Source organism: Magallana gigas, chromosome 4 (genome assembly GCF_963853765.1).
Source record: "Magallana gigas chromosome 4, xbMagGiga1.1, whole genome shotgun sequence".
Classification (NCBI taxonomy): domain Eukaryota; kingdom Metazoa; phylum Mollusca; class Bivalvia; order Ostreida; family Ostreidae; genus Magallana; species Magallana gigas.
The window spans coordinates 56,211,780-56,230,026 of NC_088856.1; the positions used below are offsets into that span (position 1 = coordinate 56,211,780).

Consider the following 18,247-nt stretch of genomic DNA (forward strand, 5'->3'; position numbering starts at 1 on the left):
CCCCAAAACACCCCAAAAACAAACACATACAAAAAAAACAACCAAAAAAATAATTTACAAAACAAAACATAACAAAAATCACCATAGAAAAGAAAGAACAACCCCCTTTCCCCTTAACAAAAAGAATCAACAACTCAAAAGCAATAAACAAACTAATAATGTATACACAATAACAAAAGAAGACAGGATCATGTAGACGTACCAGCAGGAAATTCCACGGTGCAGCATTTCATCGGGGGTCGATATTGGAGGACCAACACGATACAGTCAAACTTCAGCATCCGCTTCAGGATTGCGATGATACCAACAGCTGTCAGATAAATAACAAGTGCACTGTCTGTGTATAATGAAGGTATCAGAGCATTGAGTGTACTGTTATAGATACATGTATACATGTACCATGCGCAGACCTAGGGGTGGAGTGGGGATTGGGGTTATCCCTTGTATCCTTTTAGGTAAAATTTCTGGATCTACCAAATGATATATATTTTCAGACTTCATATAAAATGCCCTAAATTATATTTTGACCTCACTTAAAAAAAAACTCTTAATAAAGTTTACTGTGATTATATAAAACGCACCGTCGGCTGAATCTGTTTGTCGTGTTGTCCGCTTCACACACTCCCATTGTCTTTGTATAGAGCAGAACAATTAAAGCACCTATTACATGTATACGTTTTCTGATAGTATAATTGATTTTTTTAAACTAAATGAAATTCAGACAAAAAATAATTTTTAAATGGCTTTTAAAGAGACATGGTCATGATTTTGATTAAATTTTATTTTTCTGTTTTTAATGTTTACAATGATTCAGTACGGCATTTCTAATAAGTCAACCAAATTGTTTGACAGGCGTGGAGGTTAAAAGCGAGACACAGATTTCTTTGTTATTTAAGCAAAGTTCAGGTCATGTTTTTTTTAGTGCATACATTTGCAAAATATGATAAAGAAAATTCCAGTTTTATAAGACCAAAACTGAATAAGAAAAACAATAGGAACAGTTTATTTATGTGGAAAATAAATTAGCAGATACAAAATCAGCTTGAAAAAGAACTTTTCTGATATATTGAACCAATGTAAACAAAAACATGATACGAGCCTTGTGTGCTTGACAAAGTGTTGTGAGCCCTGTATCTTGCTTATAAATCTACGACTGACACTCAAATTTTGCTTGATCGTTGGAAATGCATTACTTAAAACATTATAATTTGATTCTGGTTGTAACATGCTTTCTGATTGCTAGAAAATTATTTTATATCGTATAAAGAATGTTGCATTCGTCACAGTAAGACTAACGTCAAAAACGTATCAATACGCCTAACGTTACCTTTGATTTTTGTACAATTTTATGTCATTTTAAAGGTAAAATGACCGTTTTTATCTACAATGAAGAGAACAATCATTAAATTAGAAGCAATGAATTCAATATTTATTAGTTTTATACAATATAAATTGGTTTGAAACAGTTTACTCTTTTTATAAACCGCTTCGCGGTTTATAAAGCGTAAACTGTCCCAAACCATTTTATATCGTATAAAACAAATAAATATTGAATTCATTCCTCAAGTAAACAATTAAACAACAAATTTAAAAATAAAGTTTGAACAAAATTCTTACCACGTCCTTTAAACTGTGACTTTCAACAACAAACAATCTCAAAATCTATACATGTAGATCACATGTAGATCACCTTTAAGATGTGAGGTTGATGCAGATTATTGATATAACATACCTTTCTCTTCCTGTGGGATCTGTGTAAGTGATATTATTCAAGGAAAGCCACTTTCCTCTCGCAACTTCCTAAAGAAAATTTAAACAAAAATGATATGTAAACTCAAACATATTAGCAATAACTTGGAACAACAGTGACTATCAACAAAGAAGAACATTTCATCAACCTGCATCAAATATCAAAGTATATGCAATCACAGGGATATATTTATATTATCCAGTGTCTTTGTCTGTGATAACACTACGTATCGATTTGTACTATATAACCGATAATACAAATGACGCCAAATTGAGGCGCCAGCGGGGTTTGCTTATTTATATTTAAAGATTTAATCGTACGATGGCCTAAAATTATAGCGAGCGCAGCTCGCCGGCGCGCAGCGCCGGCGCGAAGCGAGCTCTACCGGCAAGGCGTGTGTGAATAGAAAATTCGGACTAGTTGCACATTCATTCAACGGATTTTTTGGGCGTCAGTAAATCGGACCAGTAATGCCTTGTTTTAATCGTCCCAGTAATTCCCTGTAAATATGGTTTCCCATTTCACACTCTCACGAGAACAAGATAAAAGACTATGTACATCATGCATTGTAAATAAAATAATTCCATTACATAAGACTAACAGAGTTGTCGTTCCTTCGAGTGACGTCACAATGGATTTCTTGCACATTGATCCCACAGAATTTTTCGGAGTCAGTAAATTTCGACCCACAATGCAATTTATCAATGTCGGACGATCTCACTAGACTTGATTCCTTCTCGCGAGAATCAAAGTAAAACTTTTGAGAAACAGATAAATTGTGTAATTTCATGAATATCATGCTTTTTAAGTAAACAAAACAGTATATTTCACTTAGTTTTTTTTTCCAGGGTTTTTCAAAGAGACAGATGACACTTGACCGACGTCAACTTTGACGTCACAATAAGGGGAAATTACTCTAAGTAGTTATTGTAAATCTGCTGGAATATGAATACCAAATCTTCTCAAAATCTTGCAAAGCTAAAGAATTGGGACATCTTTTTTTTTTTTTAATTGGAAACAGTTGTAACTTGCTCTCATTTGGATGAATGCTCACATTTATTTTATTCACTATATATTTACAGTAATTAATTTCGAGGAACGTTTTTTAAAAGGGGGCGCGGCAGCATCATTCAAAAAATATTTACAAGTAAAATGAAATTCTAATCCGGGTGAGGAATGGTGAGTGCGTAGTATGCATTTAGCTCTTTAACTGCTCAATGGTATCTTTATTTTCACATTTATTACATCCTCCCGGGGGGGGGGGGGGGGGTCCAAAACCGATTTTTTTTATATGATCAGGAATTATTTTTTTTAATACGTAAATTATATTTTTTTTAAAACGGGGGGGGGGGGGGCTCTATGATAAGTCAATTTTTTATATGTAAGTTTAAGAAAAATGTCTGCTGCAAGAAAAGAGGAAATAAACTGCAATAAACATTATGTTAAAATCGTTATTATTCAACAACATTGTAAAAACTGAGATAAATTCTATTTAAATAAATAAACAATCTTATAAATTATGAAAATTTACAAGAGAAAATAGGCATGTTTATATTTTATTTTGCATTCAAATTCATTTACGTTACGTTGATACTTTTATTTTTATTGATGTATCATAATTCATTATTTGATCAAATGCTGCGCTCGCCCCAACGGTCGCACCGTAAAACATATTATAAATATAAGTAATAAGGAATCATTCTTTGAATATTATGAGGTGATCGATAATTTCGGTCAGGCGTGATCAAATCTATCATAAAGCCCTTCGGGCTTTATTGGATTTGATCACGCCCCGACCAAAAGTATCACCTTATAATACTCAAAGAATGATCCCTTATTCCTTATATATATATACATGTATATTGACAAAAAAGAAGTTGGACATTTGAATAAGAATTTTAAAGAATTAATTCCTTTTTATAGCTAAATAATCAATATTTTTTTAAAAATCCAGTTAATACACCCAATCAAATGAAAAATGGTTGAAATCATGACTGTATGCATAAACTAAAAAGACTATATAATAGCTCCTTGGATCATTACGACCAGAGTCGTGATCATTACGACCAGAAACACAGAGACATGAATAACTGAACTATAAGACCAATCCACACTTTACAAAAGTTATGTCCCTTGGCCGCCATCTTTGGGGAAAAACCCATATATTTCTCACAGTAGCCTTTGTAGTTTAGAGGGTTGTAACTTCATCATTTGACATTAGAAATCAGTTTCCGCTGTGAATTTGGATTGCCCTAAGTTGGGGCAACCCACACATCGAAGGAATAAATTAAATTCCGAGAGATTTCTTCACAGGGCGCCCAAATATTTGGTTGCATAAAGAAGGGAAACGTTGTGTTTTTCCCTTTTGACCTTTGGGTTGACCCCGCAAAGGGGAACAACTTTTGCAAAGTGTGGATTGGACTATTATTTACTGTTTATGTCAGTCTGTATGTATCAGTGTATCTGCTTTTGAAGTTTAAAATGCAAACAATTTTAAATTAAGGTGCTGACCTCTTCTTTCACAAACTTGGCAGCGTTTGGAGAAGCCATGGTATGGAATGCTTGTATTAATTTTACTCTCCGTAATGAAGTTGTTCTCTGTTGTAAACGCAGAACGGAACTAAAATCACACAAACACATTGACGATAGATAGCCAGCACTAACTCCAACGCACCAACAAAAATTTAATTAAGTTTATCGGCTATTTCTCAAGCGTTTTCCGACCCCGATGTGAAACAACTGATATTAACAGATCACCTACGCCCAAACTAGAACTTGTGCTCATTACCTGGGGAACGGGTTTTCTCTCTAGTATTCCGGTGCCAAATCAGACACAAGTGACGCCGATTCCTGGCGCCAGTGCGCTGAGTAGACCTTAAGTGAACAACTTATTTCTGTTATGTAGGGATCTATAAACACTGTGCCCTGCACCCAAACTAGGACTTGTGCTCATAAGGTGAGCCCGGATTCCTCGGGGGAGTGGTCTTCCCTGCAAGTTAGGGGGGCTGAATGGTTGTGGCCATTTATAGACCATACTCAGAGGCGGATCCAGCAATTTGGAAAAGGGGGGTTCCATTTGATGAAAATCAATATGTGCAAAATTCATCATTTGTCAATAATTTAATTCTGGTTGTAACACGCTTTCTGATTGGTTGAAAAATTTATTTTATATCGTATAAAGAATGTTGCCTACGTCATAGTATGACAAACGTCAAAAACGTATCAATCCGCCTGACGTTACGTTTGAATTTTGTACAATTTGATGTCATTTTATAGATCAAATGACCGTTTTTATCAACAATTGATCGCAAATAAATTAAATTATAAGGAATGAATTTAATATTTATTAGTTTTATACGATATAAAATGGTTTGGAACAGTTTACGCTTTTTTATAAACCGCTTCGCGGTTTATAAAGCGTAAACTGCCCCAAACCATTTTATATCGTATAAAACTAAAAAATATTGAATTCATTCCTTAAATAAACAAGGACTTTTTAAACGTTTTCAGTGCGTATACAACTGTATTTAGTTAAAAAAAATAACTCAGACTAATTGCGACAAACTATTATAGAAATGGATATTTTTGGATATTTTGGGTATTTTTTTTATGTCGTTGATGTTTTTAAATTCTGAACTATTTATCAATTTTGATTTCTATCGATTGCCTTCTTAAATGAAGGTCTAAATGATAGGATATGACAAAAAATGGGGATAATTTATCTGCTGAAAAGATGGTACGTGTGTAATACAATGGTAAAAGCAATTGTCGTCCCAGGGAACTTGATGTGACCTCTGTAATGAGTGCGCTAACATCATCCGGCATTAGTACAGATGCGATTATATTTAGAAAAGTTTTTAAAAGTTGTGCATTTTTATAATATTTAACCCCTTACACGGTATTTTTGTAACAGAATTTCCAATTCATGGAAACAAAACAATACGAAATTCTTTAAATAAGCAATTTTAAAAGCATTTATTTGAAATAATTACAGTATTTCTATTATAAATGGGAAAATTGCCTTTAAATAGGCATTAAACGTTTTCAAAAAAATTCATATGTCCCAGAGAAAGGGGGGGTTCCCCCCCCCGGAACCCCCCCCCCCCCCCCTCTGGATCCGCCAATGCATACTGATCTCCTTTTGATGGAGATCTTTGTATAAAATCTATTTTTAAAGTTAAAATATTAGGATTCTATTTACTGAATAATAGTTTGTGGCTAATACTATAATGCCAGTAATTCTGAGGTTAATTTATTGACCGTTGAGCCTCATTAATCCGTCCAGTAATTGTGCTGGAGTACTGGCTTGATCGTTCTGCTTCTCACATTCAAGAAATGACATATAAGGCAACACCCAACATCTGTTGCAGAGATAAATTAGATATATACATGTATATTAGCATTTAAACCATTGAATAAATCAATTAACCCATATGTGCATACACACAACCTCCCCTAGAAAAGTCAAGCTTCTAAATACCACAGTGAAGATCATATGAAGGTCCCGGGCGGCCTACCCCCTCCGGCAAACAAAATTAACACTCGACCCCCCCCTTCCCTTTTCCTCTTTGGGAAATGTTTTTGATCCGTGCACGAATTAGCCAATACAAGAAAGGATTTTAGTGTATTTCAACAGTGCATATATAACTGTTAAGAATAGAAATACATTGAAGTACCTTCAAGTTAACTATGAGTACTTCGTGAACATATTGTTAATTTGACGGGACGAAAACAAAAAAACCTGTTGTGGTCAATGTTATTGTAAACAAATGGAAAATTTCTGATTAACAAATATGCTTAACAATAGAAGATTACATGCTACATACATTTATTATCTAGATATTTTAAACTACGTGGAAAAAATGGGGATGCAAGTTATAGCAAGATATAGCAGGTCACCAAATAAAATCAATAAATACCGTTTTGTGTACGTATGCAAGTATAAGTAACAAACCACATCCTTAAAAATGTAGTGTTTGATGCTGAATCAGAAAATGAGATGGTATAATTTTCATTCTTACGTTTTCGCTGCAAAATTTATTAATAAACTATTTAAAAAAGTCGGACGTCTTAATTGTACATTCACAAAAGACTGGTCGACTCCGCTTTGTATACTGCGATACTTTAATACATATACTGGCTTGGTAATTACAATGATTTCATATCTAAGTAAAAAAGATGATAATTCATTTAAAAGATATCAAATCTAAAAAATAAAAAGATATGATCGACTCGATATGCGCTAATCCCGTGTATGAATTAACTTTTCCCATAGTGTTTATCTCTAAAAAGGATTCTGAAAATATCACACATTTCTTAATTCCTGCTCCCTGTTATCTTATTCAAACAACTTATATCGCACTTCAACTCAAAGAAACCAAACTAGCACTAGCTGGGTTTCGTACATGTAAATTGTTGGATGGCCTTGTGGCAGGGTAGCTTAGAGTAATATATACACCAAACAATGGACAATGTGCATTATGATCAAATATCTGCCCCCGATTTCAACCAATTTTTAAGCGCTAAGCGCATGCGCAAGCGCTTATTAGGGTTTCTCAGATCTCATGATCTTTCCATGATCTTTCAATCAACGACATCTATCGGTAGTTTCAATCGTGGTTGCGTTCAATACTACAAATATCCAGACATAGTAAATATATTTGCTACAATCAAGTTTTTGTGAATTGAAGAGATTGGGTGCCGTTTAAGTTTCTATTCAAGTTAAAGTTAGAATTGTTTCGATAGAATATACATGTATGATAATAAGAGCAACGTTCGCCGAATTGTGTAGGACAAAATTACGATTAATATTAACTTTACAAGAGAAAACGTGTAACTTTTTATATACGCGCCCAATGATATAAAGTTTTAATTTAAGAATCGTTTGAGATGTTTGATACTGCACATAAAATAATTTTCAATTCTTCGTCATTTTCTCACTTAGCGGACACATTAGCAACTTAAGATTTAAAATTCGTGGATCTACCTTGAAATCGAACGCAACCTCGGCAGCGACCTCTATCATGATGTAAACAAAGTGGGGTTCTAGGTCTCATAAAATATCTCGGCGGTGAAATATAGTTCTAAAAAGAAGGTGTAAAAAGTTTTCATATTGTTGTTTAACTTTATTTCTTTTACACTTTTAATAATGAAATGCCAGATATAAACCATTTACCACTTAATTACTGATATATTCGATTTATAAATGATGAGGTCAAACCCGCGGAATAATACAATATTTACTTCGAGAAGGCGAGACAAATCTTAAACGTGGGCGAACCTGAGAGCTGTTTAAACAAGAAGAAGACAATTAAAGTAGGCGGAGAAAGAATCATCAGACCGAGAAAAGGTAAATACAATCATATATCTGGCGGTAAATTTGATTGAAGATTACATACAGTGCAATTGCTTTTAAACCATTTTCAAAAGTAGTACGTCGAAGCAGATCTATTCGTTATCATTTAGACACTAAAATGATATGAGAGTATTTGAATGAGAATTTTATTTACGATTGTTTATAATGATATATATTTGAGAACATTGAGAGACTTGAGAATCATGAGATACATGAGAGAATTCTGAAACTCCAATGAGAAATTTGACACGACTTAGAATTTTGACACACATTTGAGATTGATGACTTTATGAGAGATTTGATGATACCCTTGATGAGAGATTTTATGAGAATTATGAGATTAACATGAGAATTATGAAACTTCAATTAGAATTTTGACACGACTAAGAATTCTAAGACACGCATTTATGAACAATGAGTCAGTATAAAAATTGTGAATTGTGAGAAACATACAACTTGAATTTTGACAAAGACTCAAAATGTAGATCAATTATGCTTTACAACAAAGTTGTCTTTATGAGAAGTGAGAACTTTGATTTTGTATAATTAAAATTGACACTGTAGAATTTTTCTTGAAACCTTGTTTAGATAATTCTAAAAAGGTCCATTAGTTTTGAATTTTGATTACAAATTCAAAGAATATAAGATTTTTGTAGATGGTGTATAATTAGTTTTTTTTTATAAATTAGAAATTGATACTAGTAATGTAGAGTTTTATGTGTCCATTTGTTTCATCATTTGGCTAAATTATTCTAAATTTTTTGGAATGACAGCTTAATCGATTATTTTAAAAAATATAACTGCGGGATATTATATGAAGCGTAATTTAATAATCGACATAAAATATTTGCCTGCCTGACGTTCAAGTTCCCTTCGTAGTCATGCCAAATGAATCCAATACAGTTGCAAGTATGCTCTACAGATCAGGACTAATTCTCTTATTTTGTGTCAACTTATTTATTGATTAGGATAATAATTTAATACCACTCGATAGTACACAGTTAAAGTATTGAAAGAAAATGGCTACAAATGATTCTCAGAAAAGAGTAGTTCAAGCTAATTTTAGTCAAGGGGATGTTTATTTCTCTAATGAATCCAGGGGTAAACAGTGTATGACAAACTGTGTTGTCTTCATAATGCAGAGTTGTTTGAAAAGCTTTGAAGATATTGACAGAAACGATTTGAATTTTACATTAGTGAAAGGTGATATTTTGTATAAAAAGATGTGTCAATATGGTTTTCTTCGACCAAATCAAGAACTTTTACAGTTTTCAGATTTACCAAAGTTTGTCAATTTCAAATGCGTTAGTTTCTCAATTGAAACTTTATCGACATTTTATGGAAACATGTCAGTCAATGGAAGTGTTGATGGTGTTGGGAAGAAGCTAGAAACAAGTTTGAATTCAGTGTTGTCATCTTCTTGTTCCAAGCAGTTTGCCATCCTAATTTTCCATTCATCTGCAGTTGCAATCACTTTTAATGAAAGAAATGGCACATATGGAGTATTTGACTCTCATAGTCGGGGTTTGAATGGTTTGTGTGATCCAAATGGATCAGGTGTTTTAAGTACTTTAGCATCATTCCAAGATCTGTGTTCATTTCTGAGAAAACTATGTATTTCATTGTCTCCAACATCAACTTTACAAGAAGTTCAGTATGAGATTTGTCGAGTCAAAATAGGAGTTTCCAAAAAGCGGAAGAAAACTTCCTTAGATTTGGATACAGATGTAGATGATGACCTGAACATTACTCACTCAGTAAGTGGCAAAAGATGTGAACATGCTTTTGATATTGTAAATAGCGAATCATCATTGAATACGGAAAAAGCAGAAAATGATTTCACTTTGAAGGATGTTACTGATGCAAGAATAGACAAAGTTGTTCAAAACTTTCAAAAGAAAGTTTGTCATGGACCCTGTTATATATGCAGTTGCTGTACACAAACATGGTTTAGGGAAAATGTTCATAAAGCCACTTCCCTCATTGGTTCATCAGATTTATTGCAAAACTGCTTACTTGGAATCAAAAGTGTGGAAAATACAGAATGGGTATGTAATACTTGCTATAGAAATCTAAAATCTCAAAAAATTCCATCCTGTTCTGTCTTCAATGGAATGGGGTTCCCAGAGAAACCCCCTGAGCTTGACATTACTGAACTTGAAGAAAGATTAATAAGTCCAAGAATACCATTTATGCAAGTCGTAGAGAAACCTCGTGGTGGTCAGAAAAGTTTGAGAGGAAATGTTGTCAATGTACCATCAGATGTGAATTCTACAGTTACATCTTTACCAAGAACTTTGTCAGATTCCGAAACTGTTCAGGTTAAGCTGAAAAGAAAGATGAATTTCAAGCACTCTGTATTGCATGAAGCAATCAGACCAAACAAATGCTTGAAAGCTTTAAAATGGCTTTTGAAAAACAGTTCATTATTTCAGACAGAAGGGATTAAAATGAATGAAAATTGGAACATAGAATCAGAAATGCATGAATGGCTAGGGTATGATGTGGGTAATAGTGAAAGTGATTCATATATTGAAACATTATCAAGTGAAACTGAACTGACTAATCAAAATAATGCAAATCATGATGATGACTCTGATGAGTGGACAGAGGATCCAAATTTTGAAAACAGGCAAACTGGTAGCACAGATACATTGCTTCATCCCGTTGATGTAAGGTCCTTGTGTAAAACCTTTTCATTTGCCCCTGGAGAAGGTCAGGTACCACTTGGTCTTTATCAAGACAATAATGCAGAATATTTAGCATTTCCAAGTATTTACTGTGGTCAGAAACGTCCCGCGAACAAAGACAGGCAAAGGCCCGTGCATTATAGCACTATCTGCAAATGGGAATTGAGAAGTGTTGACAGACGTGCAGCTTGTTCAGTTCCAAATATTTTCTTTAAACTAAAAAAATTGCAAATCAAGCAAATTCAAGATCGAGTAAATTTGGCTATGAGAAAGTGTCAACTGAATGGGCAAAAAGTTACAGTAGGACAAGTTCTGAATCAATCAACTTTTGATAATATTGTGAGACTTGATGAGGGTTATCGTGTATTACGGCAGTTGCGTGGATCTCCAGCTTACTGGGAAAGTGCGAAAAGGGATGTTTTTGCAATGATAAGGCAGTTAGGTGTACCTACCTGGTTTTGTTCTCTATCAGCTGCTGAAACCAGATGGCCATCTCTTCTCAAAATTCTTGGACAACAGGTTAAACATGTTGAATACACCGATGAAGAAATTGCCAATTTAACATGGAAAGAGAAGTGTGAGCTTGTACAAAGTGATCCTGTAACATGTACACGATTTTTCAATCACAGAGTGCAAGTTTTCATTAGTGATGTTTTGAAATCATCTAATTTTCCATTGGGAAGAGTTGTGGACCATTTCCATAGGGTTGAATTCCAACAAAGAGGATCCCCTCACATTCACATGCTTGTATGGATTGAAAATGCACCCCTGTATGGAAAATCTGACAAACAAGATTTGGAGAATTTCATTGACACCCATTCTTCATGTCAAAAGAGAAATGATATCCCAGATCTCATCAATTACCAAACTCATAGACATGCTCGCACATGTAGAAAGAAGGGGAACAATATTTGCCGGTTCAATTTCCCCCTACCTCCTATGTCAAGAACACAAATTCTTGAACCATTACAGGATGCTGTAAAGGAAAAATATCCAAAAATTGTTGATGAATATGAAAGAATTGCTTCTCTTTTGAATGAAATGAAAACTGGCTTTGACATGTCTTTTTCAGAATTTCTTTGTAAACTTCAAATTTCAGAGGAAATGTACATAATGGCTCTGAGATCTTCATTGAAATCACCAAAGGTTTTCCTAAAAAGAGATGTATCTGAAATCAGAGTCAATTCTTACAATGAAATGATATTGAAATGTTGGCAAGCAAACATTGATGTTCAGGTTATTCTTGACGCATATGCCTGTGCTGCTTACATTGTTTCATATATTTCAAAATCGCAAAGAGGAATGTCGAACTTGATGTACGAAGCTTGTAAAGAAGCAAGGCAAGGAAATAAAACTTTGAAGCAGCAAGTGAGACATATAGGGAACAAATTTTTGACTCATGTAGAAGTATCAGCTCAGGAGGCAGCATATTTGATATTACAGTTACCACTGCGTGTTAGCACTAGGTCATTCGCATTTATTAACACCAATCATGATGAAAACAGAACATTCCTTTTAAAACCATTGGATGTTCTGTCAGAACTACCCGAGAGTTCAACAGATATACAGTCAGATAATGCTTTGAAACGTTACCAGAGACGACCAAATGCTTTAAAAAATATCTGTTTGGCTGATTTTGTGTCACAATTCGATGTTATTTCAGAGAAAAAAAATGAAGGTAATCAGAACAAAGATGGTGATTTACCGGAGGATGAAAGAAATGAAGAAGACGATGACATGCTTGCAGAACAGGATGAAACTGTAGATTCATTGCAAATGGAGTATCACATGAGAAATGGAACAATTCTTAGGAAACGCAAGACAAATAAAATAATTCGATATGTAAGATTTAACAAAGACCAAGATCCTGAGAACTTTTATAGAGAACAACTTATGTTGTTTTACCCTTGGAGAAATGAGACAAAGGATTTGCAAGGAAACTATGGAACATATGAGGAACACTACAAAAGAAAAGTTGAAATCATAAATGCCAATAAACATAAATATGAGGTAGATGAAGGCATTATTGACATTGTTGAAAAGAATATGACAGATTGTGATGAAGAATTCCACGTGATTGCAGCAGAAGTGCAGCACAATGAAGAAGTTGACCAATATGAAAAAACAGATGATGAAAACATATTTCATGGGTGTTTCAACCCAAAAGATATTGGTCTCGACTATGACATTGGCCTTGATTTAGGCATAACAAGGAAACAAATCAGCATTTGTGATACACCTGTGAACTCACTTAGTCATAATGATTATATGAATTTGGTCAGAACTTTGAATGAAAAACAGAAAATATTTTTCTATCATGTATTACATAAAATGAAGATGAATGAAGGACCAATTTACTGTTTCTTGACTGGTGGAGCAGGTGTTGGAAAAAGCATTGTAACTACTGCTATTTACCAGGCTGTGACAAGGTATTTTGCAAAAAAAATCCATGAAAATCCAGATGATGTGAAAACTCTTTTGTGTGCCCCAACAGGAAAGGCAGCTTACAATATAGGTGGACAAACAATTCATTCTCTTTTCTGTATTCCTGCAAATCAATCTTTGAAGTACAAACCATTAGATATGAAGCAGTTAGATTCCTTCAGAGTCAAATTCCGTAGTTTGAAAGTTATTTTCATTGATGAAATATCTATGGTTGGAAACAAACTTTTCAATTACATAAATCTAAGACTTCAAGAAATATTTGCTACAGAGAAACCATTTGGTGGAGTAAGCATTATTGCTATTGGAGATTTGTTTCAGTTGAAACCGGTATTTGATGGGTGGATCTTTCAGAATTTGGTAGATGATTATGGACCTTTGGCAGCAAATCTTTGGCAAGACCATTTCAGGGTATTTGAATTGACAGATATCATGCGTCAAAAGGATGATAAAAGTTTTGCTGAACTACTCAATAGAATGCGCAAGGGATTGCATTCTTCTGCTGATATTGCCACTCTGAAAACAAGGTTAAAGTCACTTGATTCCATCCCATCTTCGTTGCCTTACTTGTACACTATTAATGCACAAGTAGATGAGCATAACATGCTAGCATACACAAATGCAGAAACCAGTAAAAAATGTACAATTTCAGCCATAGATACTGTTAGTGGAGATGTAACTAAAGACATTAAACAGAAAATTTTGTCAAAAGTTTCTGATGATCCATCAAAAACAATGGGGTTATTCAAAAATTTGCTAATAGTTGAAGATATGCCGGCTGAAATTTGTATCAATATCGATGTCGAGGATGGTCTCACTAATGGAACAACATGTTTGGTTAAAAAATTAGACTTTCGAGTGGAAAATTCACAGAGGTGCAGTATTATTTGGGTTGCATTTGAAAATGAAGCTGTTGGTTCAAAAGCACGTACAAAGTATGCACACCTTTTTGCTCCATATTGCAGTAAATCTTGGACTCCTGTCTTAGAAATTACAAGAAATTTTAATGTAGGCATGTTTCGCTCTGCATATGTGATCAGAAGACAGTTTCCTTTGCGTTTAGCCTGTGCTAAAACCATACACAAATCTCAGGGGTCAACCATGAATAAAGCCGTTTTGCATTTTGGAAAAAGGAAGCAAGAACACATGCATTATGTAGGTTTAAGCCGAGTTAGAAAATTAGAAGATGTGTTTTTATTAGAACTAAATGAAAGTAAGATTTCTGTATCAAAGAGTGTTGCTAATGAAATGGATCGTTTGTACTCGGAGGCCACTTTTACAAAATCTGAACGAGGATTTAAAACTACTGTATCATAATTGCAGATCACTGCATTTGCATATCAATGATATGAAGTTGGAGAAAAACTTGATATCAGCTGATATCATTGCTATAGCCGAAAGCAGACTAAAACCATCAGATGATGCTACATGTTATGAATTACAAGGATATAGCACCTTTAGATTTGATGATGAGAAATACATAAGTGGAAGGCCATATCACGGAATAGTTATTTATTCAAAGATCCCTTTCCAGAATATAAGAAGACTCCATATTATGGCAACTGAAACAGTGCTTTGTCATATAATTCACCGGGAAAGAATATTGCAACTTGTCTTCTTTTATTGCTCTCCTCAAAAAGCTTCACAGGGGTATTTGTGTCAGTACCTTCAGAATTTGTTTGAATTGCTTGGAACAGAACATCATTTTGTTATTATGGGAGATGCAAATGTTGACTTTTTTACACAGACTTGTTTATCAGAATTTCTCATAGACCATAAAGTAAGCCAGGTTGTTCACTCTGTTACAAGTGATTATGACTCATGTTTGGACCACATTTATACCAATATGATGTGTCCTTCTCAAATATCAAGTGCAACATTGGAGTCATATTACTCTGACCACAAGCCAATTGTGGCTTATTTGCCATATCATGATGATCATACTGATGAACTTGATTAAAAACAAAAACAAAAAACCTTGAAATTATCATGATGATATTTAAGCATTTTTTCAGTTGTCAATGTAACATAAACTCAGTTGTCAATATAACATTCCTCTTGGGGTTTAGAAATAATTTTTCATACCGTATCAGACTTGAACTTGACATAAATTTAAATTTCAGTTATTCCATTAATACGAAAAATCTGAGTTACAATCAGGTGTATATTAGTTAATTCGAAAAAATATACATTTGCAAAAGAAACACTTTATTCCCTGTTAATTTTGTGAGATAAACTGTATTATCAATATAATATTTTTTTGTGCCATCAAAACAGTGACAATATTGTTATGTCTTTGTAGAATGCCATTCAAAAGCATTCTTGACCTCAAGGAGGAAAAAACCTCGAGCTATACCATACTCGAATGGTATAACTGTCAAAGTGTTTACAAAAGGAACACATCACCAAAAACAACAAGAATGGGTGAAGGCAAGAATAGATGTACCAAATGCCATAGAGGAATCTGCAGTTTAAATGATCATGCCCACATCACCAATAGAGAAGGTTTCTGAAACAAAGACTTCTCCATGGAGATCCATTTTCTCTGCTAAGAGACAAATAATCAAAGTAAGACTATAGTAAAATCTCAATCTTTGACATTGATAGTAGAAAACAACATACATTTACAACATGTTGGTATTTTATTCATGTACATCTGAATTTCTCCATTTGTTTATTATAGAATGAAGCCTCAAAAACTGTTACGGTTAATGGAACAACACATTTATTAGATCAATAACTCTTCAAGAAGATAACCCATGTACATTGATGTCACTCTTTAGACAGAACTTGCAGAACAAGAACGACAGATAGGGAATTCAAATCATAATCTCCCATTGTCTGTTGAATGAGTTGCAAGATATGGAACTCTCAATTCAAGTAGGAACACTATTGTTTAGGTCAATTATTTGTTCATTGACTACATGAATGTATATATGTATTGCAAATTACAACAATATTATAACTGTCATTTTCAAATTTAAATTGTTTTTGTCACACTCAACTACCATATTTTTAAAAGATATACTGATAAAGAAAGTCAATCTGACATTTTTTAATATATATTTGCAATTTTCTTTCTTTGCAGAAAATACAGCCACTTCAAATTCAAATTAGTGGGCACAATGAAGCACTTAGGTCTACAATTGCAATAGGGCCATTAAAGAACAATCACTGGATTCAAACTACAGGGACATTACAGTTCAACTATAATCAGTAATGAAACAACATTATCAGAAAGTGACAACCATGCCTCCAGTCTCTCCTTCAATGAACCAAAAGATTATCTCTTGGAGTAAAATCCCAATTAACATTATTACCACACAACAAGGATCTGAAATTCTCAGTCTGAACATTGCATTTACTGACAACAACCACAACACCAATCTCAAATGAGAAGGAGATGGATTTCATACTGTAATTTCAGCTCTATTTATCAACTCAAAATTTTTTGTATACTTCTGAAAATTAATTATTCCCAATAGTTATGTAAAATTCTGAGGAAAAAAATGTTTTCGAAGTATACACTCTCCCTCCTTTTTATATATGGTTATAACAAATATCATTCCAATTTTTAGAAAAACATTTTTTTTTTTATTTTTATCGTAAAGGATTTAAACAAAGATATATTCAAAATGTGAAAGAACATTTAAGCTTTTGTTGTGCAGCAATATTGCTTGTTGTGTGTACATGTATATTATATGAATTTTGCAAACATTTTCCATTTGTTACAAATTAAGACATGGTTAAACCTTATCTGCAATTTTTTGATACACTTGTTTGTCCATTACCGGTATTGTTATCGATGAACAATTTTGTGACATGATTACTATTAAAGAAGTATTGTTATGGTTATTAGCATCTTGCAGATTGGATTGTGCTTGTATTTAATTCATACCTGATGTACATGTGTTGGTTTTTAGTTTGTTTTGTTTTTCATCTTATTACATGTTGAAACCAATCTCCAGCACCATTGAATTTCATATTTAATTTTCTAGGCCAGCAAACAGATTTTTGTAATATTAATCACACTTAACTACATTCTTTTATTGAAGAAAATATGTTTTCCTTCATCCTAAAGAACCTCTATTGTTTATTTTTTTTCAATTCTTTTTTCAGTGTCAAATAATGTTTTACATTACCATTGTAAGCATTTCTAACTTTGTATTCATTGTGAAATTCTTTCCAATAAAACTTGTTAAATCTCTTAAATTTCTTTCCACTTTTACCTCTACAAATAACTTAAGACCTGTATGCATTGTGCAAATTACTCTTAATTCCCTTTACAATTTAAATTAAGATATAAACGAAATTATAAATGCATGGCTAATAAAATGAATATAAATGTTTTCACCTGCACAAAACATCAATGTTAATCTGAGATAACCTAGAACATTGTTTATGAAACCAATAATTACCTTTTTGCAAATATTTCAAAAATTGAAACCTTTCATTTTCCAGTAAACATGGTAAGGCTGTCAAATTCAACAAAAAATGGTACACCTTCATTCTTTGACATACTTTATAGATTTTCTCTTTCCTTTAATTGTTGTTCAACAGCGTAGAAAATGTGGTTCAGCAATAACTAAAAATTTGCTAAACTAAATTTTTGCCTTATCCCATTTCTTTTTCAAATAGTGTTCAATTTCAAAATTCTAAAACAGAGAAAGTATATCTCATGTACATTGCTTATTATTAGATTTAACAGATGTTCCTTAATACAGTAACAATTACAGCGAATGCTTAGCGCTTCTCAGTACTTTCAGTACTTTGATTAAATAGTATCGTATAAAAAACAAATCTTCACAAATCATTGTATAGAGGATACCTTTAACTTTAATCTTGATTTAACGAGGCCGGGTCTGATTTTTTCTGCCTTAGATTTTTAATTGAAATTTTTTACATGAATTTCTACTGATATAATTATTATTTTAAAATAAAAAAATAAGACATTTACCACGCCGTTTGTTCAAGGGGTCATCTCAAAGTTTGTTAATTTTTAACATACGA

The 18,247-nt window shown here is 33.2% G+C and overlaps 2 protein-coding genes and 1 long non-coding RNA gene across 8 annotated transcripts in view; 2 read left to right on the forward strand and 1 right to left on the reverse strand.

The window, feature by feature from the left end:
* Positions 1 to 18,247, forward strand: part of LOC105326468 (uncharacterized) — a 149,211-nt gene that overhangs the window by 96,861 nt on the left and 34,103 nt on the right. The window lies entirely within an intron of this gene.
* The window catches only part of LOC117683170 (ADP-sugar pyrophosphatase), a 106,288-nt gene that overhangs the window by 5,274 nt on the left and 82,767 nt on the right, over positions 1 to 18,247 (reverse strand). Inside the window, exons 1-4 of one of the 2 annotated variants that reach the window (XM_066083161.1) lie at positions 4,262 to 4,428; positions 1,733 to 1,800; positions 582 to 631; positions 203 to 310 (exon numbers count right to left, since the gene is read on the reverse strand). In XM_066083161.1, coding sequence (XP_065939233.1) covers positions 203 to 310; positions 582 to 631; positions 1,733 to 1,800; positions 4,262 to 4,390 — 355 coding nt within the window. In that variant the 5' untranslated portion in view covers positions 4,391 to 4,428. Of the gene's footprint in view, positions 1 to 202; positions 311 to 581; positions 632 to 1,732; positions 1,801 to 4,261; positions 4,429 to 18,247 lie in introns of those variants that run through there. The other variant, XM_066083162.1, reaches the window with a different exon arrangement.
* LOC136274984 (uncharacterized) lies at positions 7,944 to 16,071 on the forward strand. The gene is made up of 3 exons (XR_010713459.1): positions 7,944 to 8,099; positions 15,540 to 15,805; positions 15,921 to 16,071. It is a non-coding gene; the product is annotated as an uncharacterized lncRNA (long non-coding RNA).